This window comes from Helianthus annuus, chromosome 13 (genome assembly GCF_002127325.2).
Source record: "Helianthus annuus cultivar XRQ/B chromosome 13, HanXRQr2.0-SUNRISE, whole genome shotgun sequence".
Taxonomy (NCBI): domain Eukaryota; kingdom Viridiplantae; phylum Streptophyta; class Magnoliopsida; order Asterales; family Asteraceae; genus Helianthus; species Helianthus annuus.
Genome location: NC_035445.2, coordinates 77246191 through 77274001, shown reverse-complemented (window position 1 = coordinate 77274001; position 27811 = coordinate 77246191). Strand labels below are relative to the sequence as shown.

The following is a 27811-nucleotide window of genomic DNA, read 5'->3' as shown; positions in this document are numbered from 1 at the left end:
AGCAGCCATTTTTACCATATTACCCATGACTGTAATTATGCGGCCTGACCCAACAATAAAACAGCAACCCCGGAACCATAAAACAAAGACTAAACACGGCAGCAACTTGCAGAATCCATAAACCCGGATAACAGCAACCAAAATACCCACCAGCCGGCGATCAAGAAAAGCTGAGGGACTCCAGCGGTTTACCAAAAACATTGCAACAAAAAGCCTTTAATGTCTTTTTCTGTCTTCTTCTCTGTTTAAACCTGCAACTTCACAAACACATCGGAGAGCTGCTCGCACTCGTCAGAACACCGCTCGTCGGCTGGAAAACTTTCAAAAATTTTTCTTCTAGATTTAATGCTTTACAAAAGAAAATGAAGAGGGCCAGTTATAAAAAAAAGCTCAACACTTCAAAAAACCGAAAATTTTGCCGGCCGGAGGGTCAGCTGACCCCCTGTAGTTCCGTCCCTGCACATAATACCAATTATCATAAATACACCATGCATAAAAAACTGAGATTAAAAAAAAACCTTCAACTCACTTAAAATAACCGACTATATGCAAGTACGGAAGATAAATTAATGAGAATAACCTTAAAGCTCAGAAGCATCACCCATCGCTCTTTAATCTAACAAAGTACAAAACTATTGCACACATCCACATTGCAATGAAATTGTTCCTTCGAAATCTGAATCATGGAGTACAGAATTACAAAAACACAACAGAAATCAGCTGATAGATGAATATTTATGCACCTAGACCCAAAAAGCCAGGCCCTTATATAGAACCAACTTACTTGTGCAAAGTAAACTAAAATGTCGTAAATAAGAAGAAAACATTTAACGCCAACTCTGCTAGAATTGTTTGGTTTTTTAAACAGTTAACTTTTATCAAAATAGATGAAAGTTGTTTTGTTATTACCTTTGTGGCATTTCCTAATACTTGCACATCTTATAACTTGCACATCTCACCAAACAAAATGACCATGAAAATTCTTTAATAACTGCAAAAGTTGATCAATTAATTAAATTAAATGTACAAAAACAGCAACGACATCAAGTATTGTATAACTTTGCAAACCTGCAACTCAATACATTCAATAAAACTTGCTTTACCTTGCTGATGAATAGTCGAAACTCTACTCAAAGCCACAACCACCATCGCTGACTTGAATCCCCATTCGTACGCCACTGTCACAGCTCCAATGACGGTTCTCTTCTGGTTGAGTCTAAACAACAACAAAGCAGTTGTCTCTCCGCTTGCGGCGAAACCCTAGCCACCGTCACACAAAGCAGAAAATCGTGAGAAACAAAACCCTAGGTACAGGGAATCATATAATTGTGAGAAAAAAAACTAACCGATTTCTTGAGAGCAAGGCAAGCTCATCACACAATTGCTCTCATCATCAAAACCCTAGATGAAGAACAAACTCAGATCCCACACCGGCTCTGTATCAAGTCGGAAGATGAAGATGAAGATGAGGATTTTGATTCCACTCTGATATTGTAGATCAACAACACATCTCTACATCTCTGATTCTTTTTCCTTTTGTCGTTTACTAACCTGCTATTGTAGAAACAAAAAATGTGATTAAAGTTGTTTGAAGTTGGACTTACCATCTGAATCTCCAAGAGATTTCCCATTGATAAACACTTGTGGAACAATATGCCTCCTGACTATCTCACTTTGCACATCCTGAATTTCCAACCCATCCTCTCCAAAACGAAATCCATCGCAATTTTTTAAATTAATGAACATCCCATATTGTATATTAATATAATATAATTATAATAAACCTTGTCGACATAACAAACCTAACTAATATACCCTGTATAAACCAATCTATTTGTTCTTGATTTGCACAACAAACATTTATACTCCAAAACTGTAAGTAATTTTTATTCAATTAAAGCATCTTTCTCAACCGCCGATGAATCAATCAAATGAAAGACAATAAAATAGGTATTTCATTTATAAATTCTAACAAAAACTACCAGATCTGTACAAAGAAACCAATAAGATATAAATTAAAAGATGATTGTTACCGTAGAATCAAAGAAATCGACCAGTGAAATAGTCTGCCGACTCCCCGACATTATTACAGAATCAAATTCAGATTATTAGCATGAACCCTAATTGTGTACACAATCGCTCAGATTCAAAACTACAATCAACAAAATGTCACATGAACCCTAACTGTCAGAAAACCGCAATACAATTGAAGCATTTGTATACCTGGAAGAGATTGGAGATCTTCGGAGGAGCAGCAAGGCAGTCGAAGAATCATCATAGAATCATTAGCTATTGTTTGAAATTGAAAACATAATATACATCAACAGAGAGATAGAACGATGGAACAGGCAAGATATATGAAATTTAATGAGGTTTTAAAGATTGATTGAAGAGTATTGGAGAAGATTTCAATTGATTGAGAAATTATTGGAGTTTCTATATTGAAGACACCGCTTTAACAAAATGGCTAAGGAATGAGGAAAAGGATTTGCCCGCTCAAATGTTGAATTCTCTGCATAAGTAGCATTGCCACATCAGCAGGTGATGTGGCAAAGTTATTTTGCTTTAGTATAATAGATAGATGTGTGTTTTTTTTATAATAACTAGTATTTAGGACCCGTGCTTAGCGGCAGGTTTGTTAAACCGAACAAAAAGTAGACGAAACAACGTTGAACCATGCACACGCATTGTGACGTGTTAACTCGCAAAATTTAGAGTGAAACGTAAAACATTATCGTAAAAAAGCGTGTGTCGACTCACAAAAAATAGACCAAAACGTCAAACATAGATGAGAATAACTAAGTCGACATGTGACCTACTCGTAGCTATAGGATCGTGAAACTATAAAAAAAGAAAACGTAAAAAACGTTGAACCACATAAACGTGTAGCGTGTTAACTCGCAAATTCTCGCAAATTTTAGACTGAAACGTAAAAATCATCTTAAAAATGAATAACTATGTCGAAACGATGATAAAACAATATAAAAAAGAAATTAAAATGTCAAATAAAAAAAATTTAAGGCTTTTAAGGAGTTAAAATTAGTAAAAAAATGAAAGCGTAAGAGTTAAAATTAGTAAAAAAATTGAATAGTGGGGGGGGGGGGGATAGAGCATGGTCCTCCCAACCGCCGAAGTGATCCCATTCCGGGAGCTGCTACCCGACCAAGCTAGCTCCGCGGTGAATTCCCCTTGCCGAGTTCTTACCCTGGGCGACATATGCCACTCCCAAGACTCGAACCCGGTACCTCTGGGAAGAGGTGGGTGTCGGTGGCCAACTGGGCGACCCCAGTTGGTTAAAAATTGAATAGTGAGATGCCTCACAAAACTTTTTTTAAATTAATAGATATGAAATTTGCAAAGTGCTCTAGTGATGGCCATAGGTATTTTAGTTTCACCTATGGTTGGTCCGAATGAGTTTTCCTCTCCGGGTTTCAAGTTCGAGTCTGGGTGATATGATTTCTCATTGAGGGGTTTAAATTAGAGATTTATTGTGTGAGAGGGCTCTTTAGCGCGAACCCAATTAAGACAACATATGCTAGACCTCCAATACTCGCGAATAATTCACACCTTTAAACAAAAAAAAAAATAATAGATATGAAATTTGCCTTAAAAAAAAAATTAGATATGAAATCATTCATTAATCCTTGACAAAATAAAAACAACGGCTAAGATCATTTGTTTTCATACCCATCACACGGATCGCCAGCGTGTATAATTTACCCGCCACCCCAAATTTCAAAACCCCCCAAAAAACCAATTTTCAAAATCTCAAATCTTCACCGCCAACATCCCAAATCTCCTCATTATATATACAACACACACTCAAACCCTAAATCACACACCTCACAACACACAATCTTCGTTTACATTCATCATCTTCATCACTCAAATGGCCCGTACCAAGCAAACCGCAAGGAAATCCACCGGAGGAAAGGCTCCGCGAAAGCAGTTAGCCACCAAAGCTGCACGAAAGTCAGCTCCGGCAACTGGAGGAGTGAAGAAACCGCACAGATTCAGGCCAGGAACGGTGGCGTTGAGGGAGATCAGGAAGTACCAGAAGAGCACTGAGCTTTTGATCCGGAAGCTTCCGTTTCAGAGGCTTGTGAGAGAAATTGCTCAGGATTTTAAGACTGATTTGAGGTTTCAAAGCTCTGCTGTTGCTGCTCTTCAGGAAGCTTCTGAGGCTTATCTTGTTGGACTGTTTGAGGATACAAATCTGTGTGCGATTCATGCAAAGAGAGTTACGATTATGCCAAAGGATATGCAGCTTGCTAGGAGGATTCGTGGTGAGAGGGCTTAGGGTTAGGGTTAGTGTTTGATTGTTAGTATCTAGATCTGGTTTACTTTGGTGTATTGTTAATGTCTCATTATCTTTAATGAAAATTTGAGTTTACATTTGATTGATGATCTTGTTATAGTGCATTTCTATTGTTAGTTTACGGTTTTGCTGAAATAAGGGTAAATTTAGGGCTGCAAACGAATTGAATGAACATGAATAATACCTTTTTCATGTTTGTTTGTTAAGAAAGATATGCGTTCATGAACACTTACCTAACAAGATTTTATGTTTGTGTTTGTTTGTTAAGGAAATGAATTTGTTCATTTTTGTTTGTTAATTTTAGATAATGAATGAAAACAAACGTTGATGTACATAAATGAATACAAACTAATGTTCATAAACACAGGTGGAAATAAGTGAACACTAATAAACGTTCATAAACAGAATATAAAATATATTGACTATTATTAAATATCTAATTTGATGGAATTTTGAAATATTTAAATAGATATACAAAAAAACACTAATGAACTACTGAACACGTTACTGAACGTTCACGAACATAAATGAACAAACGGGGCCTATGTTCATGTTCGTTCATTTAACTAAACGAACAGGATTTCTTGTTTGTGTTCGTTTGTTTAATAGACGAACGAACACAAACAAACTTCCCGCTGAATGGTTCACGAACTTTTCGCCGGATTTGGTTCGTTTGCAGCCATAAGGATAATTTGGCTCTAATTTGTTATTAGCCGTTATAACCATGCTTTCGTTCGTTTTTCCTTTTTCAGTTAAGACTCTTTCTTTGTAATCGTTCGTGAAGCATTGAATAAGAGAGCAAATAGTTGATTGATCTGTGAGTTCTTGATTTTGATTTCTCTGGTGTTGTTAAATTATACAACAATGGTTATGGTTGATTTAAACTACTAAGCTTAAACTTGAACCACACTCCGCTGCATGATCAAACAAGCACCTCAAAACCCCATGAATTTCATCCTGCTGACCGGATCTCCGATCCCCGTTAACAAACACATGAATCTCACATCCAACTTCAATCCAACTGCAACCGGGAACCCGTTTCATCTTCTTCTCCTTCATCTCCTGCCGTACGCTCAAAACACTCTGCCATCTCTCACCAGCCGAATGACAATTTGACACCATCACATATGAAGACACGTCACTCGGGTTCAGTTCCAAAATCTTCTTAGCCGCAAGCTCACCTAACTCATTATTCATATGAATCTGACAACCACCAAGCAAAGCTTTCCAAAACCCAATCCCAGGGTCAAACGGCAAATCTTGAATAAACCTCTCAGCTTCCGAGAACCGGCCCGAGCGAGCAAGCAAATCCACCATGCACGCGTAATGCGCTGGCTCAAGTAAACCAGGGTTCTCGACACGAGCCTCGTTAAAGAACGCGTAACCTTCGTCTACAAGACCCACATGGTTACAAGAAAATAATAACCCGAGAAGGGTTACTGAATTCGGTTTGACCCCTTTTACTTGCATACGGTGATAGAATTCAATCGCTTCTTTACCTCGTCCGTTTTGAGCATACCCGTTTATCATCGCATTCCAAGAAACGATATTTTTATCACCAAGTTTGTTGAAAACCAACAAACCGTCTTCCATGCTGCCGCATTTTGAGTAAAAGCTAATTAACGAATTACCAACATATACACCGACGTTAACCAAAGTTTTAATAGCCGACGCGTGTAAACTTTTCCCCATATTAAGGGCTGCTATGTTTCCAGCTGAAGAAACGACACACGGAAAAGTGTTCTGTGTCGGTACAACGTTTTCTCTCAACATATCAATGAACAGGTTTACAGCTTCCTCGTTATGACCCGTTTGACTATACCCTCCGATCATCGCGTTCCAAGTCACAACGTTTTTCTCGGGCATTGTTCTAAAGATTCTTAACGCATCGTCGAATCTCTCGTTTTTGATGTACCCGCATACTAAAGCTGTGTAAGAAACCACATTTGGGTTATGTGTATCTTCAAACACCATTTGGGCTTCTTCAATTGTGTTTGTTTTAGCATAAAGATCTAAAACAGCACTACCCACAAATACGTTCGAGTTCAAGCTTGTTTTAATTGAGAAAGCATGGAGTTGCTTCCCTATATTAAGATTCTTCATAGCGGTGGACGCGTGAATGAGAGATGCTAATGTGTATTCAGTGGGTTCAATTTCCATCTCAAGCATCCTGGAGAAGATGTAGAATGATTCCTCATGTCGGTTTTGTCGGGTTAACTGGCTGATCAAGGTTGAGATTGATACAACATCCCATTGAGGCATTTCATCGAACAGCTTACATGCGTCCAAAAACAAACTTTTTTTAGGGGCTGAAACTACTGATTTGGTTGCGATTTGATGTGATTTCTGGGTGTTAATCGGATCAGTATTGACAAGATTATGCAGTTGTTTAATTGAGTTGAAACAAGTCTGTGAGAAAAACTGTTTACATGTTACTACAGGTCTCATGAATGACTGAAAATAAGAGGGTTTGTTTTTGGAATATTTGGTCAAAACATATAATAAATTTGAAAAGAGCAATTTTACTTTACAGTCCTTGAACTATGTTGGCTATTTAAATTGGATGCCTGTAGATGTGAAGTATGAAATTTATATCCATAGTTACTATTATGTTATTAGTTATATTTATTATTTTATTTAATGTTTTTAGTTATATATTTAAAATGAGATCAGAACAAATGATGGTCAATGTTTTATTATTTTAATGTAAATATCTATTTGAAATATACTATAGATTAAATTATATATTTCTATTATGTTTAAAGTATCTTCAACGGGAGATGATGTGGCAAGTTTGGAATCCAAACTTCAATTCCAAACACACACAAGCACCGTTGGAGGAGTTGGACTTTTGTCGTCCGATTTGGTTTAGTGGGACCACACACATGTTTTTTTTTTAATTTTTTTAATTTTTGTTAAGTGAGATGTAATATGGAGGTTTGGAATGGTTTAGTGTTTAAGGAAAAAAATAAGTTTGGAATCGTTGAAGTTTTTTTTATCAATTAGTTTTGTCATTTTACGTAAAAGTTTGGATGTTGCTAATAAAAAAGGCAAAAAGATATAAAACATAAGTCAACGTCAACTTGAGTTACAAGTTATAAGTCAAAGAATGACCATCAACTATGACCCAAAGCAAAATATACAAGATGCAAGTCAGTTTTCATAAGGAAATCTTGAAACTATATATGTTGGTTATGAATATAGAATTCTATATTTTTGACTTTGAAAACTAAAGTGTCCCCATGCAAACATGCCTCCTATTTCATTCCATATTTTGTCATTCATTATATAGCCACACCTTACATATAACCTAACATTCATTTCCACTTTCTTCAATCCAATTTGGTCTCTCTAAAACAAAACAAGAACAACAATGGCAGAAAACAAAGAAAACCCTATTTCAATCAATGACGTTCCAACCGAAATCTTGTATCAAATCGTCTCCTTGATCCCTTTAAAAGAAGCTGCAAGAACCATCATCCTTTCATCTTCATGGAAGCACTTATGGACACCAATTCAAGTGTTCTTAAACATCAATTCTGATCAAATAACAAGTCAAGAATCCGGTCAACAGATGAGTCGGGTCGTCTCTTCTTTCTTAAACACTTATGTAAACAGTTACCAGATCCTCAATCTCTCTTTCCTTGAATCAAACTCAGTTAGTCATGAAGAAACTCTTTTCATGAAAGCCATTAAAGGAGTAGACAAAGAGCTTTACATAAGCTTCCATGGCGAATGCACAAACGATTTTAGTTTGTCCATAGAACTGCCTTTGTGTGAAAATGCCAACTTATTCTCTCTCAAGACCCTTCACCTTAGATCCATTACAGGAATGGCGAGAAGCTTTCTTCCGGAGTTGTTTTCTGGTTGCCGGAATCTTGAAACTCTAAGTCTTGAAAAATGCAATGGGTTACAATATGTTGATCTTAAAGCACATGACATGTTGCATAACTTTGTGATTTTGGATTGTGAAAACATGAGAAGTGTCAATATTTTATCAGCTCCAAACCTTAAATCTTTCTTGTATCGAGGAACCTTAGCTAAAATCGAGCTTAAAGAGGTCCCGAAGTTATGTGATGTTACATTAAACTTGAAGGGTACTACTACCCTAAGTGACTGCAATGAGTTTGATTGTGAAGATATTGTCTCTCTTCTTGCTTCTCTCAAGGATGTTGAAGTTCTCACTCTAAGTGGCTGGCTTCTTGAGGTATCTTCAAGTTTTAATATTTTACCTATTTTTCTTTGTTTTTGTTATGCTATGATGCCAAAGAAAAACATTGTTTATAGGAAAAATTACCAAAATAGTCAAGTTTGATCTTGATTGTTCCAAGACAGAAAACACGCCGGCTAAGCTGGCAAATTTGGAGGCTCAGCCGGGCTTGTTTCCTATTTTGGTATTTTGACTAGTCAAATGATTATTTTGGTAATTTTCCCGTGTTTATAACCATGCAAGGTTTTGAACAAATTATGTAAATACTAACACATATAAAAATGGCAAATAAACATTAATAATTTAAATTACTTTAAATGCAACATAGGTAAAATAAAATATCCTTAGTGACAATGAAGACAGTTAAGAACATAACTAATATAATACAGACTTTGCATGTAATTAGAAGACAAAACTAATGGTTTAAAAAGTGAATCACTTGTTCCAAACACAGTTTCAATTAAAAGTAACTTTGTGTTCTACAAATTATCAAACTACTAGCCTTGGTTGATTTATAAAATTTTCTTCAACTTATTCCATTTTGTTGTTATCATAAAGTGGCTATGTACAAGAGGTGTAACACTAGATATGCTTGAGTTCAAGTTTGACAAGTTGAAGGAGCTGTCATGGATAGATTATTGCATGAACAGACAAAAGAGGGATTCACTTGCAGCCTTCTTAACTCTCACACCATCATTGGAAAACTTGTTTATCAAGGTCAGTTGAATTTCTATAATTTAGTATCATCTCGATCAGATCCGTCGAAAACAAACGTTTTACATCAGAGCTGGTCTTGAGAACTCAGGTGCCCTGTCTGAGCATGGAAAAACGTGCACCTTAGGTCTTATAAAAATAACTAATGTGAACTATTTTTTTAAACAATGATTAAAGTTATAGTTTATGTTATATTGGGCTAATACCTAATAGGCTTAAAACATGTCCCCCGATAAAATGTGCCCTGGCCCAGGAACCTCCCCCCTAAGGGCCGGCTTTGTTTCACATTTCACTTATTGTTTTTGACTTTTCTGTATACAAATGCTCATAAAAAATTTCTGATTTTCTAAATTAGATTGATGAAAAATGGAGTGCAGTACCAAGTCCTCACTTTCACGAATCTTGGCCATACGTTTGGACCGATAATTTGCACAGTTTTCAACTGAAGCATTTGAAAATGGTTAAGTTTTTTGGGTTTAAGATTGGAGAAGATGATCAAATGTTGGCTTCCTTGATGGACCTTTTGCTTAAAAGAGCCATAGCAATCAAGGAAATGAGTGTTGCAGAACCAGAAAATAAGCTTTCATGGAGGGTAGCTAAAATCCCACAAAGCCACTTAAAGACGATAAAATCATCATCGACAAGAACAAGCTACTCTTCCAAGTCTTCTAGTTTGCTCTTGTCGTTGAGCGACAAATGTTATTTTCAGTTGACACCAATATTGGTTTAATCCATGCCAATTAAAATTTTTTAATTCTCTTTGAACTTATTATTGATTTAGTTTGTTATTATATCTTATTTGAAGTAAAAACATAAACATTAGTTTATGAAAGTTTATAAAATACTTGAAATGAATGTAAAAGAAAAACATTTACTATGACCTAACAAACAAGATGTTTGTTTATAAACAGAATGCATACATAAAATGTGATTAATAGAACATCTTAGAGTTCCTTTAATTCATAAACAAAATTAAAACACACTTATTAGAAGCGCGATAATATTTGGAACACGCGTTACAAAATCGCTAGGCTAAACCATTAATCGGATTGTGATGATCAGAAACTCCATCTGATGTTTTGATGGTGATGATCTTATCATTACGGTTTTCTTTGAATTCTTTATCCTGTATTTGTGGTAATTCTTCATCAGCCGAAAGAGACTTAACAACTTCATCTTGATCCTTGCTTTTACCCCAGACGACAAGATAAAGCCCTGCGACTATCACAATGGCTCCCATAACCCTATCAAGATTATCATATTATGTCAGTTAATCATTTAATGATTAATTATCCAAAATGGGCTGAAAAAGAAATACCTTCCAAGGTACATTTGTTCAGCTAGAATAATTGATCCCATCACAGCTACAATGATCATACTCAATGGGCTAAATGCAGTCACAAACACGGGGCCTCTAGTTTTCATTACTATTCCTGAAATGTAAAATGCTAGACCCGAACATACTATACCCTGCATAAACAACACATAACCATCAACTTTAGAAACGAGCTGGGTCAGGATGTGTTGAGTTGGCCTACAGATACATTTTTAGGAGGTTGTATGCACTAGAAATGGACTTTGGGTCGCTCTTACTTACCGTGTATAGAACTGCTACTAGTGATGTATTCCACTTTAGAGCCCAAACTGCGGTGTTTCCCCTCTCCATTATTAATGCCACTAATGCTCCCTCAATTGTTCCCATCAAGCATATCCAAACGGTTAGAGACAGCTCAGCAGGATAGGACTTTAGCGTGATTGCCTACAGGTACATGGGACAAGTTAGTAATCTAGCCATTAGTATACGGGCTTGTCACGCGGGTTAAGTAAGTGGTCAAAATGGGGCGGGTTGAAATGGTTCATTTTTAGTACCGGTCAAAACATGCCCACTTTTCTTTCATATTTAACATAGGTTTTTTATGTCGGCCCATTCTGATTGGATTTAGTTTTGTATTAGGTTCATGCCCCGACCCAATTCGTGTTTGGTTTGAGTCGTGGGGACGTCCTTTCAATTTTGGAGGTTGTATTCATTTAAAAACTAAATTCAGATGACTTGTAACTCAATTTACGCCTCCCCCTTATATATATATATATAATATTTGACATGTTAAAAATAGAACATTACTAGCTATTATTACCGTTACTATTTTTAGCTGACCAGTTTGAATAAAACACAACCCAAAGTGACTCATGCTTAGATAAATGGTTAAAAAAGTGTTTAGGCCAGCGGTCTGACCAGTTGATCCTGTTCGGTTCTGAAAGCAATGTTTAATTATTACTATACAGTTGTACGGATGCTCACTTGTAAAACCATGAAACCTGACCAACTGAAGCATCCAACCGCGATCATAGTAGCACCCTTTATGGAATGACGGAAATCTACTCCTTGGTTTCCAACCTCATGATAAGTTCTTCCTTTTGTCCAAAACAGCTCTATAATTGGGCCTTTCATCAGTGTCATCACCATAGCTCCTGCAACCGTTGTAATCGTCCCAACTACCTTTGCCTGGCTGCGTATGCCCTTTAGATTTAGCTTCTCAAGCCTGAAAAAATAATAGTTCAGAAACTTCTATGGACTTATGCGCATATCCGGTCATCATCTGTAATAAAACTGGAGGTGGCTAGTTGAGCGGGTTGGTAACATGTCATAAATGTTTGTGTTGGAATGTCTATGGTTTCTTTTGGGTTATCTATAGATAATTTAATTGTTTTAGTTATTGTGATTATAGTAACAAAGTTATTACCATAATAATAATAATAACCAAACGATTTATAAGATTGTGTGCGTTAAAAATAATAATTAAGACATATTGCAACTCGCCTCTTTAATTGGCATGTTCTCTTTTGGCTAAATTTTTTATTGGGCAAATGTTTACCATTTTAATAACCGATTTTAAAAAGCATATGCTACAAACCGAAGTAAAACAATATAATATAAACTAAGCATATGCTACAAACCAAAGTAAAACACTATAATATAAACTTATTTTAAAAACGTTTTTTTCTTTCAGTGGTCACAACCAGAAATATAATATAACTTGGTTGGTGAGTACTGAGGAAACTCGGTTACTTTTTTGGGTTTTAAATTTTAATATTGGTTGAAAAAATAGGTAATAACTATGTAAGGGCGGACGGTGCGTCCTCGGGTTCACGCCATGCGTTGGAACCCCACCCCCCCTCCAAACAGTCTTTTGATGAGAGTTGGTGGAAGAAGATGAACTAGCAACGTGCTCCATAGGAACACCGTTGCAAGCCCCTAGTGCCGGAGAGAGATGAAATGTCACAATAGGATTGGGTTGAAACTAAAACAAATTCATTCATGCATGCAATGCATGATATCACTATTCACCTTAGAATGCATGCCATAACAAAAGTTATAGCAGGAAGTATATTGACCATTGCAGCTGTAAATGTGGCTGTTGTGGCTTTCATCCCCATAAAGAAAAGGTTCTGATCGATAACCGGCCTGCCAACATACATAACCTTGTCACTCAAACATCGAATTATACTTCTAGTTAACATCGTTTTCGTTTTCGATTGCAAAACTTACTCGAGTAGCCCGAGAAAAATAATCTTGATGAAAACCGAGCGCGTCATCTTCGGCCTTATTTTCCTGGTTTAAAAAAAGCTTAACATGTTCAAAATATACTTATTCTAAAGTAGTAACTTATAACTAACACAACACAAAATCATACAAAAATATAAAAAATAATAAGAAGTGGATATATACCTGTCAAAAATTAAGGCAAAAGGAGCCATAACAACGGTGGCAACTGCATGGCGATAAACAACAAACACATAATTGCTGATACCTTCATTCAAAGCTGCTTTTGAAAGTATGTCCATTCCTGCAAACCCAAATTGTATGAAAATAACTGCAAAAAATGGCTTCCCATTTTTAAAGAATTCACTCATGCAGGCCTTAAATTTAGACATCTTGATGGATTATTATGAATGTGTGTTTGAAAGCTAAAGTTTTTGCTTCAACACACTTGTACCGGTTGTCTACAAATCGCTTGCTTCTTGTGCTTATATACAACACTTGTGCACCAGTCAACACAAGCTTTTTTGAAACAAACAGTGTATGGCCACTTTATCATCCAACCACTTTTATTGATTGGTTTGATGAAATTTATAATGTTCTTTTCGATGGAATATTTTAGGTTCAAGATAATGGCTAAAGTAATCGAAAATGAGATAAGAAAGAAATTGTTGGACAACCTTTATAATTGCCAACTCAATTTTTCTTATGTCATGTTCATTTGCCCTTTTATAAAAAGTATAGATAAATATAGATATAGATGGTTAATAACCACAATTAATTTTTTTTGCTAATTGACGTCACTACTGTGACCCTGATCTAATTGGGTGATTCAAAAAATATTTTAATCGCTTTCAAAATTATTATCTCAAACTTCCTAAAACTCAACTTAAAATTAACTTAATATTTTGAATATTTTCAACAATTCTCCCTTGTTCAAAATATACTTGATTTCCTAAAAGAAAGACCTGACCCAATTAAATTCCTAAATCCCATGGGTGTTATACAAATTCCACCAATAATCTTTATTAGTGATTCATGGCCTAGTGGTATTGGTAGTATCATCTTTGTCTTTTATAAAAGCAGTGTAAGTTTTTAATACTTGTAAGTGCAAAATTAGGTTATATTTAATGAATGTTCTCAAGTCTAACTAAATTATCTTTCTTTATATGTTAGGTGGAAACATTTCTTGCATGTCCTTCGTCTCATTCGTTTAGTTTATTGTAAGATGACCCGTTGTCGGTGATGCGCTTATATCTTGGGTACTAAGATTGCTTTAAATTTATACCCTTTTAGTTACCTATACAATCATGTGTATATTGTTAAGAGTGTTCCATTACATACCTATACATTCATGTGGTATTATTAAGAGTGTTTATTTACCTAAGACACCTCAACATAAATTTTCCGTTAAAAAACGATATACGGTCATCTTTACCATTATGGTTCCAAGTTTTGCTAACCCCATGGCATTGTTATGAATATACAAAACTCGAGTCATGTTCAAATGATGTATTATCACTTGATCTTAAGACTTGGTGAAACACCAAATGTTAAGACAAGGTTTCATATTCGTGTATGATCACATGTGGGATTAAGTTTCATCCCTTTTGAATTGTACTTTCAATCAAAGGCTTTGTTTTGGTAATCTTTTTTTTTTTTTTTTTGTTTGTAAAAAGGTGTGGAAAGTTTTTATTTGATGGTAAGAAACTAATGGTGAATTGGTGATCACCTCACAACTTGTTAACTGATTACATGTATGTGTCTAAGTTTAATATGTTTGAAGTTGTCATTATACACTTGATTACATGTTCTTGATAGTGTGGACTGACTATTGTGATGCAACAATTTGGCGTCGTAAGCCGTAAGGTATGTTCATCAATAAACCCTTTAGTCATCGTGCTTCTTTACAACAAAAAACCAAAATCGCAACTTCATATATATGGTAGAGTGTATTATACAACCATGTTTCTTTGATTCCTAAGAAAGTGAACTCTAGCCAGATGAATGTCCAACCACTTGTAGATGTATCATGTATAGTCTTATTATTAAATATCCAACTTGTATAAATATATATTTGTTATACTAAAGATATCTGATTCAATCCATAATTTAATTCGTCGTGTCTTCAAGTACTTAAGTAGTTGGTTTATATTCTTCTCAGTAATATGAATCTTTAGATAAAAATGATTTAGTCACATTCAAAGGTCACTGTTAGAGATTTGTCATACGAGTATGAGTATTAGACGAGTTTACTAGCCAATGAGGTAGTGGTGGAGTGGATGGGGAAAGATTTGGTGTTCCTTGAGACCCAGGTTCGACTCTTACTCTTCTCATTATTTTCTGCGGCGTCCAGGTGAAGGGCGAATACGGATGGCGCCGGTTCGTCTTGGATGGGAGGCGAGGTTTTACCGATTATTCCACTGTCGTGCCTTCGGGCGGGTGGAGGTCGGGTTTCCGCGCATCTGGGAGAGCCAAGGGCTGGTGGTGGCGGTCGTATGTCGATCTTCATGTGTCGATACATCGAGCCCAATCTGCATCTGAAAAACCTAGTAAAGTAGTGTTAGGAGGACGATCAAAAGTTAAACCATGTGATAAGTTGCCTTTAACATAACGAAGAATCCTTTTTACTAGCTGGAAGTGATCGGTTGTGGGATTTTGAAGAAATTGGCTAGCTTGGTTAACGGCATAGGTGTCACATCCCGATTTCCACACGTTTAACCGGTGGGCCCGGTGGGGGATTACCGTGACGTAGTTGGTAACATTACAGTCAAGTTCGCATAGTACCCGCACTTAACCTTTTTGGAAAAATACGTCAGTTTACACTGGGAAATACATTCAACCGACACTTTTGAAAAAGGTTTAATAAAATTGATCTGAATGCACGTGGCACAAACTTAACTTGGGATAATTATTTGAATATAATACTTGTAAACGAATTACATGTTCCTTATGCATTCAGTAGCCCGTTCCGTAGACCGGGTTAAAGATCAATAGACACACCACATTATTTATTCATTTATGCACCGACGAGTGTACGCCTACACCCCGTGCTCAGGTCGTGGCCATCTCGTAAGATGATGCCAAGGATATCCAGGACATGGTCATTAACCCCCCAAAGGCTTTAAGCAAACAAAACATTTTAAAACAAAGCATATCAATAATTTAACCTCCAATCGATTAAAAATTCAATGCTGGACAAAGCGGTATTTTATATACCGTACCCCAAGCCCGTATAGGGAAATAAGTTAAAAGTATTTACCTTTGCAAAGTATAATTCACAAACAGCAATTGCAAGTAGCTTTTACCGGGTCTCCTATTCTGGAACGAAGGTTTATAATAATCTATTAGAATCCTAACGGGTCTTTAGTTAAGCCTAAACTTAGACCGGTTAGTTTTAACGACAGATACGGTTTGAACGCATGAATAAGCGAAGACCGGAATAGAATGTGATTTAGGCCCGACAAGTTTGAAGACTTGTATAATATGGGTAATCCAACCACATTCTGGAATTTGAGATAAAAACGACAAGGTTTGACCCGTTTCGGCTAATTTATGTAAACTAGTTACATAAACCGAACCGAACGCGTAATTGGCGTAACGGGTAACCGTAAGAGTCTTATACAGGTTTCCTAAGTCATTATGCTCTAAATATGTTGTGATATCAGTGGGATACCTTCCATTATGCCCATAACGAGTTTAATCCCATAATACGCCCCGTAGGGGTATTTTGGTCATTTTAAAGTTTATAAAAGAGATTATTTATACTTCTGATGTTTGGGTCTGAAGTAATCAGTAAAACCACTTATTTTAACAAGTTACATCAGTAGGTAATAAGTCTTTATATGACAAAATGGTTTTAAACCCAAACTATGCGTTTAATACGCGTATAAAGTCGTTTTAAGCGACTTTCGGGTTATACAGGAAATCTGAGTTTTCTGATCAGGTTATATAGTTCAAAATACTTTATTTATTATTTAAAATCAGTAGCAATTGGATTGGCGTCAAAATACTATGTAGAACTCGTTTTATGTCCGAAAAGGGTATATTCGGGATTACCGAATCAAGGTCATAACCTTAGGTCATGAGCAAGTTAAAAATAATTAAAAACCTTTAAAAATCTCAGAATATTATATTACATCAGTGTGTAAAAGGTTTGGTGTCGAAATTTGGGTTTAGATAGGCTTTATGCTAAGTGCGCCGTTTAATTAACAAAAGCTTTCTTAATTGCGCTATTTAGCATAACTCCTATTCTAGACCTCGAATTGACATGAAATTTTAGGGACATGTTTAGAAATAAGTAACTAAGGTTATTGTTCTTTCACATATCCAAAATTCTCGTTTAAGGTAAAAAGGGCTTTATGGTCAACTTTTAAGCATATAATAGAAATGTACAAATGACTCGGGCGAACAACGAACCAGTCACAGAGGGTCATACCATCATGTAACCTGGTCCTAAGGAAGTCCTAAGGCATAGCTAAACTCTACTAAAATGGGTCAGAACTGAAGTCAAAGCAAAAGTCAAAGTTTTGCGACTTTCGGTTTCGAACCGGGTCTAAATAGGAAATTGTCGGATCAAACAAGCTTAGACCAGTTATTAAACTTATTATCAAGTTATATAAGTGATAAAATAGGTTACATGCCTTCTACATTGTTAATTATGCGTTAATCCGAAAATTAAGGTTCTGTTGACTTTTTCTAAGCAACTTTGACCCGACATTTGAACTAGTTAGAGTGGCAATCAGAGGGTGCCCTTTTAAGGGTTTAATGCCCACATAATTACCATCATATAACTACCTTTGATTCGACTAGTCACTGGACCATTTGTGATTAATCGCTAAGTCAACCGTTAATTACGACGGTTTGACTTCTAAGCTAAAACTAAGCAAAAACTTAACTAAGAAAGGTTAAGCATACTTACTGAAGTCTAATGCATGACCAGAGAGGCTTAGAGAAGGCTCTTGAGCTCCAGAGATGATCAGAAATGCAGAAATGAGGTGTGGTTACAAAGTCGCAACACTAAGGCCTTTTATAGTGTTCTTGGTGGCTCAAGATCATGCCACACAACTCTACCAACAGTCCCTGATCATCAATACACGTCCCTAGAGCCTAGGAGTCATTTAGGAGTCGCCCATGCTGAGCAATAATGGTTTTAAGTCAGTTAAAACACCAAACAGTGCTGCTGCCAACGTTTTCTGCATCTGGGAGTCTGACGCGGCCCGCGTAAGGTTCTTCTAATCTTTACGCGGCCCGCCTGAACCCTGCTGTCAGATTTCGAATCTTTACCTTATTGACACGGCCCGCGTAAGCCTTTGATAACTCTTACGCGGCCTGCCTGAGACCTGCTGTAAGATTTTTCAAATCTTTTACATTATTGCAGTTGGCTCTTGGCTCTTCGGAAGGGTAACTTTGCATTATGAACCCTTCTTATTTACGTACGAGGGCCTCGAGACTTTTACCCATCTTGTTAAGTCCTCGGTTACTTTGTTACTACCCGAGAAGTCATAACTTTCAATGTTGACGCTTTCAACCCCTCATGCACGAATTTGATCATAACTTTATCATTTTATAACGAAACTTTATGAAATTTATATCGCGCATTCTAGTGAGCATACTTTACCGTTACAAAGCCTCGGGTTTGCTAAAGGGTCACTCAGAGGTATAACTTAAACATGTTGACACATTTAACCCCTGTAGTTTGTAATTCCTCACTTTCTTCCACATTTAGTTCCGTATGATCCATGATTCATTCGTTTGAAGCTATGAGCATCATGTAGGGTTACTGTAAAGTATATTTATCCCTTGTTGACATTTTTAACCCTTGAATTCACATACTTTCAACTTTTGTCAACTTTAGTCCTTCTATGGTATTCATTAACACGTTCAAGCTTATGACACGTGTCAATACATTATAGGACGTAAATTTTCGAGGTGTTACATCCTCACCCCCTTAAAAGAAATCTCGACCTCGAGATTTACTGAAACAAATGAGGGTACTTTTCTTTCATCGTGGATTCTACCTCCCACGTGTACTCGGGACCTCTACGGGCATCCCATTTTACCTTTACAATCGGTATATACTTCCTTCGAAGCTTCTTAACCTGTCGATCCTCGATCAACACAGGTTTTTCAACAAACTTCAAGCTCTCATCAATGTGTACATCTGTATGTGGTATGACTAGTGATTCATCTGCGAAACACTTCTTCAGATTGCAGATGTGGAAAACATTGTGAATACTACTGAGCTCTTCATGTAAGTTTAACTTATAGGCAACTGATCCGACACGTTCGATGATCTCGAATGGTCCAATGTATCTCGGGCTTAACTGGCCTTTCTTACCAAATCGCATCACTCCCTTCCAGGGTGATACTTTGAGCAATACTTTGTCACCTACCTCGAAGTTAAAAGGTTTACGCTTCAAATCTGCGTAGCTTTTCTGCCTATCTCGGGCAGCTTTTAGACGGTCACGAATCTGGACAATCTTGTCCGTCGTTTCAAAGATTATTTCAAGTCCTGTCAACTGGACATCTCCAACTTCCGCCCAACAAACGGGCGTTCTACACTTTCTACCATACAAGGCTTCGAAAGGAGCAGCTTTAATGCTCGTATGGTAGTTATTGTTATACGAGAACTCGACTAATGGTAGGTGGTTATCCCAACTACCACCTAATTGGATTACACATGCACGAAGCATGTCTTCCAAAGTCTGGATAGTACGCTCACTCTATTCGTCCGTCTGAGGATGGTAAGCCGTACTGAAGTTTAAGCGCGTGCCCAAAGATTGTTGGAAACTTTTCCAAAAATGTGACGTGTATCTAGTATCTCTGTCAGAGATAATAGACACAGGCACGCCGTGTAGAGATACAATCTTATCTACGTACAATTGGGCTAGCATGTCGGAGCTATAAGTCTCCTTAATGGGTAGGAAATGTGCTGACTTAGTCAATCTATCAACTATTACCCATATCGTATCATTTCCTTTCCTTGTCTTCGGCAACTTGGTGATGAAATCCATCGTCACCATCTCCCACTTCCACGAGGGAAGTTCAGGCTGTTGTAGCAAACCTGACGACTTCTGATGTTCAGCTTTGACTTGCGCACATGTCAAACATTTTGCTACATAGGTAGCTATAGACTTCTTCAAGCCTATCCACCAAAAGTTTGCCTTCAAATCCTGGTACATCTTGTCAACTCCAGGATGAACGGAATATTTGGAACTGTGGGCTTCCTGAAGGATAACTTCTCGTAGTCCTCCATAAACTTGAACCCATATTCGTCCATTTAACCTTAAAATTCCGTCCTTTCCGTAGGATAACTGTTCTTCAGTTACTCCTAGCTTTTCATTAGGATAGTTAGTTTCTAGTACAGCTTCCTTCTGTGTAGCTAACAACCTTTCATTCAAACTATTCTTTATCTCAATGCTCTTGGCATTGATTCTAATAGGCTTCACTCTTTCCTTTCGACTCAAGGCATCGACGACTACATTTGCCTTGCCAGGATGGTATCTTATCTCGCAATCATAATCATTCAAAGTCTCCATCCATCGTCGCTGCCTCATGTTCAAATCCTTTTGGTTAAACAGATGCTGGAGGCTCTTGTGATCAGAATAGATCACACACTTGATGCCATATAAGTAGTGCCTCCAAAGCTTCAGTGCAAATACAACGGCACCCAACTCCAAGTCATAGGTGGTGTAATTCTTTTCATGCACTTTTAACTGACGTGAAGCATAGGCAATAACCTTGCCTTTCTGCATAAGCACACATCCCATCCCGGTGTGTGATGCATCACAGTATACTACAAACTCTTCTATTCCATTAGGCAATGTCAACACAGGTGCATTGCTTAGCTTCTGCTTAAGGATATCAAAAGCTTCTTGCTGCTTAGGGCCCCAGTTAAACTTTTTATTCTTTCTATTCAGAGAAGTTAGGGATGCAGCAATCCTTGAAAAATTTTCAATGAAACGCCTGTAATATCTTGCCAATCCCAAGAAGCTGCGAATTTCCGTGGGCGTCTTCTTCTCTTGCCAATTCATGACAGCTTCCACCTTAGCGGGATCCACTTGGATACCACGCTCACTAACCATATGTCCAAGGAATTGGACTTCTCGAAGCCAGAATTCACACTTCGAAAACTTGGCGTAAAGCTTCTCTTGTTGAAGTAGTGAAAGAATACATCGAAGATGCTTCTCATAATCAGCTTGATTCTTTGAATAAATCAGAATGTCGTCTATGAAGACGATAACGAATTTATCCAAGTATGGTTTGCAAACACGGTTCATGAGATCCATGAATGCCGCTGGTGCATTAGTGAGCCCGAAAGGCATCACTAGGAACTCGTAGTGACCATAACGAGTCCTAAATGCAGTCTTATGCACATCTTCATCTCTAACCTTCAGTTGGTGATAAGCTGACCTCAGATCGATCTTAGAGAAGTAGCTTGCCCCTTGAAGTTGATCGAACAGATCGTCGATCCTGGGTAATGGATATCTATTCTTGATAGTGACTTTGTTCAGCTCACGGTAATCGATGCACAGACGCATCGATCCATCCTTCTTCTTGACAAATAAGATTGGTGCTCCCCAAGGAGATGAACTAGGTCTAATAAAACCTTTGGCTAGCAATTCATCCAGTTGTGTTCTTAATTCCTTCATCTCTGTTGGTGCCAATCTGTAAGGTGCTCTAGCAACAGGTGCTGCCCCAAGGATAATGTCGATTCTGAATTCTACTTGTCTATCTGGTGGTAAACCAGGTAGTTCTTCAGGAAAAACTTCAGGATATTTAGAAATAACAGGGATATCTTCAATCTTGGGTTTTCGGCTCATCAATAGTTACTTGTGCCATATAGATGACACAACCCTTCGCCAAACACTTAGAGGCCTTGAGCATAGATACATGCTCTGACAGTCCATACCGGGTATCTCCCTGAATGGTAAGTGACTCACCAGACGGAGTCTTGAGCACTACTTGCTTCTTATTACAGATAATCTGGGCCTGGTTATGAGATAACCAGTCCATACCCAAAACTATGTTGAATCCGACTAACTTCAAAGGAAGTAGGGACAACGGAAAAGAGTGGTTCTTAATGGATATGAAACATCCCTCTAATATGGTTAAGGCGGTTGCTAAGGTGCCATCAGCTAGTTCCACCTCATATTTCACACTTAAGGTCTTAACAGGTAAATTCAGCAATTTGCAAAACTTATTGTCTACAAACGATTTATCAGCTCCTGAATCAAATAGTACTCTTGCATAGACATCATTTATAAGGAAGGTACCTGTGATCACATTGTCATCTTGCACTGCTTCCTTTGCATCCATCCTGAAGACCCTAGCATTAGTCTTCTTTCCTTCATCCGCTTTCTTTACATACTTTGGGCAGTTTGTCTTAATGTGCCCCTTCTCGTTGCAACTGTAGCATGTCGCGTCTTTCAGTTTCTTGCACTCGAGGTTTTTATGTTCCGTGGATTTGCAAATCCCACAAGGCCTTGTCTGATATTAGGATTTTGTGTCAAGTCTGCACTTCCCAAAGTGATATTTCTGGCAAGTCTTACACTTGGGCTTATCTCCAGATTGGTGCCTACCTTTCCTTGAACCAGGTCCCTTTCTGTGGTCATTGTTTCCTTGGTGCTTCTTATTTGATCGACGCGAGTTGTCATCGTCATCATGCTTCCTTTTCTCGGCATCCTTGTTCCTCAGCGATCTCTGCCTGACCGCATCCAGCGTGAGGGATAAGGATATATCAGCTACTGACCTGAATGTAGCTGGCCGAGAGGCTTTCACACTTGCCTTGATCTCCGGAGCTAAGCCCCCTATGAAACGAGCTATTCTTTTGGGTTCCGGGGTCACCAGATAAGGAACCAAGCTTGACATCGTATTAAAGCTCGTAAGGTAAGCTTGGCAATCCAGATTCTTCATCACTAACGACAGAAAATCCGACTCAATCTTCTCAACCTCATGCTGAGGGCAGTAGTTCTCTCGGATGAGGGCAACAAATTTTTCCTATGACATACCATACAGTGGAATTTTTCCAGTGGCTTGAATCAACGATCTCCACCAGGCTAAGGCCTCACCTTTGAATGATTGAGACACAAACTTCACCACATCCTTCTCAGCGCACCCGCTGATATCAACCACCGTGTCCATCTCATCCAACCAAGTCATGCAGTCTATTGCTCCTTTCTCCCCCGTAAAACCCGGGGCTTGCATGAAACAAAGTATTTGTAGGAGCAACCCTTATCACGGGGTCCTTGATTCAGCACGACTCTTTGAGACGGAACACTATGATGGTTCGAAGAGTGACGATCGTCATCATCTTTCTTTGGTTCTTCTTTCTTGGATGGAGGCTTGCTATGCGCCTCAGAATGAGTCTTGGGCTTAGAATGTGGTGCGGATCGGGTCCTACTCCGAGTCCCGCTCGACTCACTATACTGCCTATCCAAGGCTTTTGTAACAGCATTGTCAATCAATGCTTGGAGTTCTGCCCCTGCTATATTAATCTGGGCATCATTCTGATTCTCCTTTGGGTGACTGTTTATTTCATCCGAGTCAGCCATTTTATCTTGAACTGCTACAAAAGATAATGACAAAAATTTATTTGGGAGTTTATTATGGAGTTGCCCTTTTTAACAATTCATTAACCATGGTAAACATAGACCATATTGGGTTAATTTGTTACTCACATTTATTTAGGATTTTAATATAACTTATCCTAATTATAAACAATATTGTTAGTGGCACAAAAGCCTAGTCACAAGGACGTTTTAAACTATAAGCCATGATTTCAGAGAATCCGGGCATGAAGGTTTGAACATAGTTCTTTTACCTTTTCTTGACAGGGAGTCATAGATTACTACTGTCTTTTGTCTTATATGACAATGAATATAGCCCGTAGGCACTACATCACTAATGGATGCTTGATATGTGATCATCTTAATTGATGATTTAAACCCATGATTTATAGATCATTAATTTAGGGTTAGGAATCCCTTGAAGGATCCTTGTGTAAGAATGACGCGTGTGATTTTAATGAATCACATCTGCCAAGAGTGTTAACATGTTTTCAGACGTTAACAAAGATTTGAATCTTTTAACCAGGTCTTACCATCTTGCCCAGGTCTTATAATGACACGAAGGCTAGGTTTTACCGTTAAGATTCTTAATTAATATATGATAGGCAGATTATTTTAAAAGGAATGATTTTGATTTATCTATTTCATATATAATGTACATAATGACAAAATGAATTTCATAAACTTAACATTCCATTAAACATAAAAAGGATTACACACTGCCCTAAATGGGACTTTTAAATAAACAGATACCTACGCAGAGGTTAAACAGAAAACAAGTCCACGCAGGGACCAATTACTATGATAGGTGTCCTCGCAGGGACTGAAAAGGCAAGTCCACGCAGGGACTGATAGACAAGTCCACACAGGGACTGAAAGACAGATAAATGTCCACACAAGGACTAAATACACAAACAAATGTCCATGCAGGGACTTGATTGAAATAGGAAATACAATAGTATATATAGAGACTAATGATCTCGCTTCTTCTTTCCTTTTAACAGGTTTGCCAAACCTTTGAGGAATCCACGGTTGTTCTTACGTTCTTCTTCAAAATCTCGTTCCACCATGTTTAAACGGTGGAGGATTTCTTCCTGCTCCGGTGGGGAAAAACGTGGCTGCTGTGATAGGTGCTGAGCCGGAGGTCTAGCAGGTATTGGATACCCATGAGTTGAGTATCCCATTCCCCAAGGTGTTTCATAAGGTACTTCAGGATGAAGGGCGTGGTAGTTTGCCGCCGCTTCTATGTAGGGGTCGACACCAATATAGTTGTAGTGAGTGTGAGCTGGCTGCTCAAACGGGTTGTACGCTGTGGAACCGGCGTATGTAGGTATCGGGTTATCATAACCAAATGGTGGCGGAGGTGGTGCAACTGGTGCAGAATTCACCTCTGCAGCTGGGTTAGAAGGTCCACCCATTTGTGGGTCTTCATGCAGTGGCGGATAATGACTGCCACTGGAGTGTCGAGGGGTGCTAAAGTGAAAATCCCATCTTCGTGCGGATATCCGCGCGCCAGTTCTCCTACGCCTTGGAGGATCCGAAGGTGCTTGATGAACTGGCAGCGGTGGAGGCGGTGGCGTGACTGCCACGAAACGCGAATCCTCGGAGGGATCCTGCTGCTGCTGCTCATGAGGCGATAAATGGTGAGAGGGTGTAAAGTACCACTCACACTGGTTGAACCTTGCTTGATAACTGTCTGGACCCTGATAGGGTGTTCCATGGAAGGATGATCCATCAGAGATCTCGATTGGATGGTTGGGGGTGCCTCTTGCAGGTTCGACGGGATCCGTGTCCTCGTCCATGTCCATCGCATTGTCTTCTGAGAAATGGTCCTCTGGTCCCAATGGGTTAAAACCCACTGGTTCTTGGACATAGTTTGCCGGGTTGAACCGGCCCTGAAAGACAGGAGTATGGTCGCCAAAGGAACGATGCGAAACAGAACGCTGGAGAGGTATGAATGAAGGTTGAGGGTTATCGGGCTCGTTTTCTGAGTTCGGCCCAAAGGTGTGACGGCAAGAAGGTGTTAAACTGTGCGAGATATACCGTCTAGCGGGCTCAAAAAGGTTCCTTCTGTTTCTCTGAGGGTCGGCACTCATTGTGCTGGCAGGAGCTCGCATGTGTAAAGGCCCAGCCTCGTGATCGTTGTGGGTAGTGATTGGCCCTTTGCCTCTTCCTCCTCTTCTGATTGCCGGTGGCATATTTCCTGCTTAAGCAAATGAAATAAAATAACAGGCAATAAAGGACAAACTAGAACAACAATTTGAATTCGTCCTAAGTTCTTGTCTAGACTCGAGTATGTGCAATTGTGTCATTGAGATTAAACACATAAGGATAGTGTTTAATTCACTCAACGTTGGCTCTGATACCAACCTGTCACACCCTGATTTCCACACGTTTCACCGGTGGGCTCGGTGGGGGATTACCGTGACGTAGTTGGTAACATTACAGTCAAATAACACAATATTCAAATGCACAGCGGAAGCAAAAGATAGATATATTTCAACCGAATATAATTTGTAATATCAAGTGTCACAAACAGTTGAAAAATAATCCACAGGGGGATAAAAAATAAATAGGAAATATTGTTCAACAGTTGACATCCAAGCTTGCGAGACTTATTGTGGATGCTAGGAGAAGGCCAGCCTAGTTCGCATAGTACCTGCACTTAACCTTTTTGGGAAAATACGTCAGTTTACACTGGGAAATACATTCAACCGACACTTTTGAAAAAGTTTTAATAAAATTGATTTGAATGCACGTGGCACAAACTTTTATAACTTGGGATAATTATTTGAATATAATACTTGTAAACGAATTACATGTTCCTTATGCGTTCAGTAGCCCGTTCCGTAGACCGGGTTAAAGATCAATAGACACACCACATTAATTATTCATTTATGCACCGACGAGTGTACGCCTACACCCCATGCTCAGGTCGTGGCCATCTCGTAAGATGATGCCAAGGATATCCGGGACATGGTCATTAACCCCCCAAAGGCTTTAAGCAAACAAAACATTTTAAAACAAAGCATATCAATAATTTAACCTCTAATCGATTAAAAATTTAAGTTAAAAGCTGGACCAAGCGGTATTTTATATACCGTACCCCAAGCCCGTATAGGGAAATAAGTTAAAAGTATTTACCTTTGCAAAGTATAATTCACAAACAGCAATTGCAAGTAGCTTTTACCGGGTCACCTATTCTGGAACGAAGGTTTATAATAATCTATTAGAATCCTAACGGGTCTTTAGTTAAGCCTAAACTTAGACCGGTTAGTTTTAACGACAGATACGGTTAGAACGCACGAATAAGCGAAGACCGGAATAGAATGTGATTTAGGCCCGACAAGTTTGAAGACTTGTATAATATGGGTAATCCAACCACATTATGGAATTTGAGATAAAAACGACAAGGTTTGACCCGTTCGGCTAATTTATGTAAACTAGTTACATAAACCGAACCGAACGCGTAATTGGCGTAACGGGTAACCGTAAGAGTCTTATACAGGTTTCCTAAGTCATTATGCTCTAAATATGTTGTGATATCAGTGGGATACCTTCCATTATGCCCATAACGAGTTTAATCCCATAATACGCCCCGTAGGGGTTTTTTGGTCATTTTAAAGTTTATAAAAGAGATTATTTATACTTCTGATGTTTGGGTCTGAAGTAATCAGTAAAACCACTTATTTTAATAAGTTACATCAGTAGGTAATAAGTCTTTATATGACAAAATGGTTTTAAACCCAAACTATGCGTTTAATACGCGTATAAAGTCGTTTCAAGCGATTTCCGGGTTATACAGGAAATCTGAGTTTTCTGATCAGGTTATATAGTTCAAAATACTTTATTTATTATTTAAAATCAGTAGCAATTGGATTGGCGTCAAAATATTATGTAGAACTCGTTTTATGTCCGAAAAGGGTATATTCGGTATTACCGAATCAAGGTCATAACCTTAGGTCATGAGCAGGTTAAAAATAATTAAAAATCTTTAAAAATCTCAAAATATTATATTACATCAGTGTGTAAAAGGTTTGGTGTCAAAATTTGGGTTTAGATAGGCTTTATGCTAAGTGCGCCGTTTAATTAACAAAAGCTTTCTTAATTGCGCTATTTAGCATAACTCCTATTCTAGACCTCGAATTGACATGAAATTTTAGGGACATGTTTAGAAATCAGTAACTAAGGTTATTGTTCTTTCACATATCCAAAATTCTCGTTTTAAGGTAAAAAGGGCATTATGGTCAACTTTTAAGCATATAACGGAAATGTACAAATGACTCGGGCGAACAACGAACCGGTCACAGAGGGTCATACCATCATGTAACCTGGTCCTAAGGAAGTCCTAAGGCATATCTAAACTCTACTAAAACGGGTCAGAACTGAAGTCAAAGCAAAAGTCAAAGTTTTGCGACTTTCGGTTCCGAACCGGGTCTAAATAGGAAATTGTCGGATCA

General features: G+C 38.1%; 4 protein-coding genes and 1 long non-coding RNA gene across 6 annotated transcripts in view; 2 read left to right on the top strand and 3 right to left on the bottom strand.

Moving 5' to 3' along the window:
- LOC110898261 overlaps positions 1-2331 on the bottom strand; it is a 38873-nt gene extending 36542 nt beyond the window's left edge. Inside the window, exons 1-3 of one of the 2 annotated variants that reach the window (XR_004877228.1) lie at positions 2224-2331; positions 2034-2152; positions 1347-1551 (exon numbers count right to left, since the gene is read on the bottom strand). This is a non-coding gene — a long non-coding RNA (uncharacterized LOC110898261). The remainder of the gene's footprint in view (positions 1-1346; positions 1552-2033; positions 2153-2223) is intronic. The other variant, XR_004877229.1, reaches the window with a different exon arrangement.
- A 1493-nt stretch (positions 2332-3824) lies between these two features.
- On the top strand, positions 3825-4404 carry LOC110898263 (histone H3.2). Its single transcript, XM_022145026.2, has one exon. It carries the CDS (start codon positions 3890-3892, stop codon positions 4298-4300), a length of 411 nt encoding a protein of 136 aa, XP_022000718.1. The 5' UTR covers positions 3825-3889; the 3' UTR covers positions 4301-4404.
- A 700-nt stretch (positions 4405-5104) lies between these two features.
- On the bottom strand, positions 5105-6791 carry LOC110898264 (pentatricopeptide repeat-containing protein At5g42450, mitochondrial). Its single transcript, XM_022145027.2, has one exon. The coding sequence runs from the start codon at positions 6764-6766 to the stop codon at positions 5198-5200; it is 1569 nt and encodes a 522-aa protein (XP_022000719.1). The 5' UTR covers positions 6767-6791; the 3' UTR covers positions 5105-5197.
- A 900-nt stretch (positions 6792-7691) lies between these two features.
- On the top strand, positions 7692-9972 carry LOC110901085 (F-box protein At2g39490). Its single transcript, XM_022147938.1, has 3 exons — positions 7692-8525; positions 9087-9245; positions 9598-9972. Exons 1-3 carry the CDS (start codon positions 7692-7694, stop codon positions 9970-9972), a joined length of 1368 nt encoding a protein of 455 aa, XP_022003630.1.
- A 121-nt stretch (positions 9973-10093) lies between these two features.
- LOC110898265 (WAT1-related protein At2g37460) lies at positions 10094-13341 on the bottom strand. The gene is made up of 7 exons (XM_022145028.2): positions 12970-13341; positions 12790-12852; positions 12589-12705; positions 11542-11782; positions 10840-11001; positions 10561-10712; positions 10094-10486 (listed from the first exon to the last, which is right to left on the bottom strand). The coding sequence occupies exons 1-7, from the start codon at positions 13173-13175 to the stop codon at positions 10270-10272; spliced, it is 1158 nt and encodes a 385-aa protein (XP_022000720.1). The 5' UTR covers positions 13176-13341; the 3' UTR covers positions 10094-10269.
- Positions 13342-27811: the final 14470 nt, after the last annotated feature.

Bases quoted from the DNA above. Each gene is read 5' to 3' on its own strand.
- LOC110898263 (XM_022145026.2), top strand. From the start codon at position 3,890: ATGGCCCGTACCAAGCAAACCGCAAGGAAATCCACCGGAGGAAAGGCT.
- LOC110898264 (XM_022145027.2), bottom strand. From the start codon at position 6,766: ATGAGACCTGTAGTAACATGTAAACAGTTTTTCTCACAGACTTGTTTC.
- LOC110901085 (XM_022147938.1), top strand. From the start codon at position 7,692: ATGGCAGAAAACAAAGAAAACCCTATTTCAATCAATGACGTTCCAACC. The intron at 8,526-9,086 runs GTATCTTCAAGT...GTTATCATAAAG, and splicing joins TAAGTGGCTGGCTTCTTGAG to TGGCTATGTACAAGAGGTGT. The intron at 9,246-9,597 runs GTCAGTTGAATT...TTTCTAAATTAG, and splicing joins TGGAAAACTTGTTTATCAAG to ATTGATGAAAAATGGAGTGC.
- LOC110898265 (XM_022145028.2), bottom strand. From the start codon at position 13,175: ATGTCTAAATTTAAGGCCTGCATGAGTGAATTCTTTAAAAATGGGAAG. The intron at 11,002-11,541 runs GTGAGCATCCGT...ATGTACCTGTAG, and splicing joins CAGGTTTCATGGTTTTACAA to GCAATCACGCTAAAGTCCTA. The intron at 10,713-10,839 runs GTAAGTAAGAGC...TTGTTTATGCAG, and splicing joins TAGTAGCAGTTCTATACACG to GGTATAGTATGTTCGGGTCT.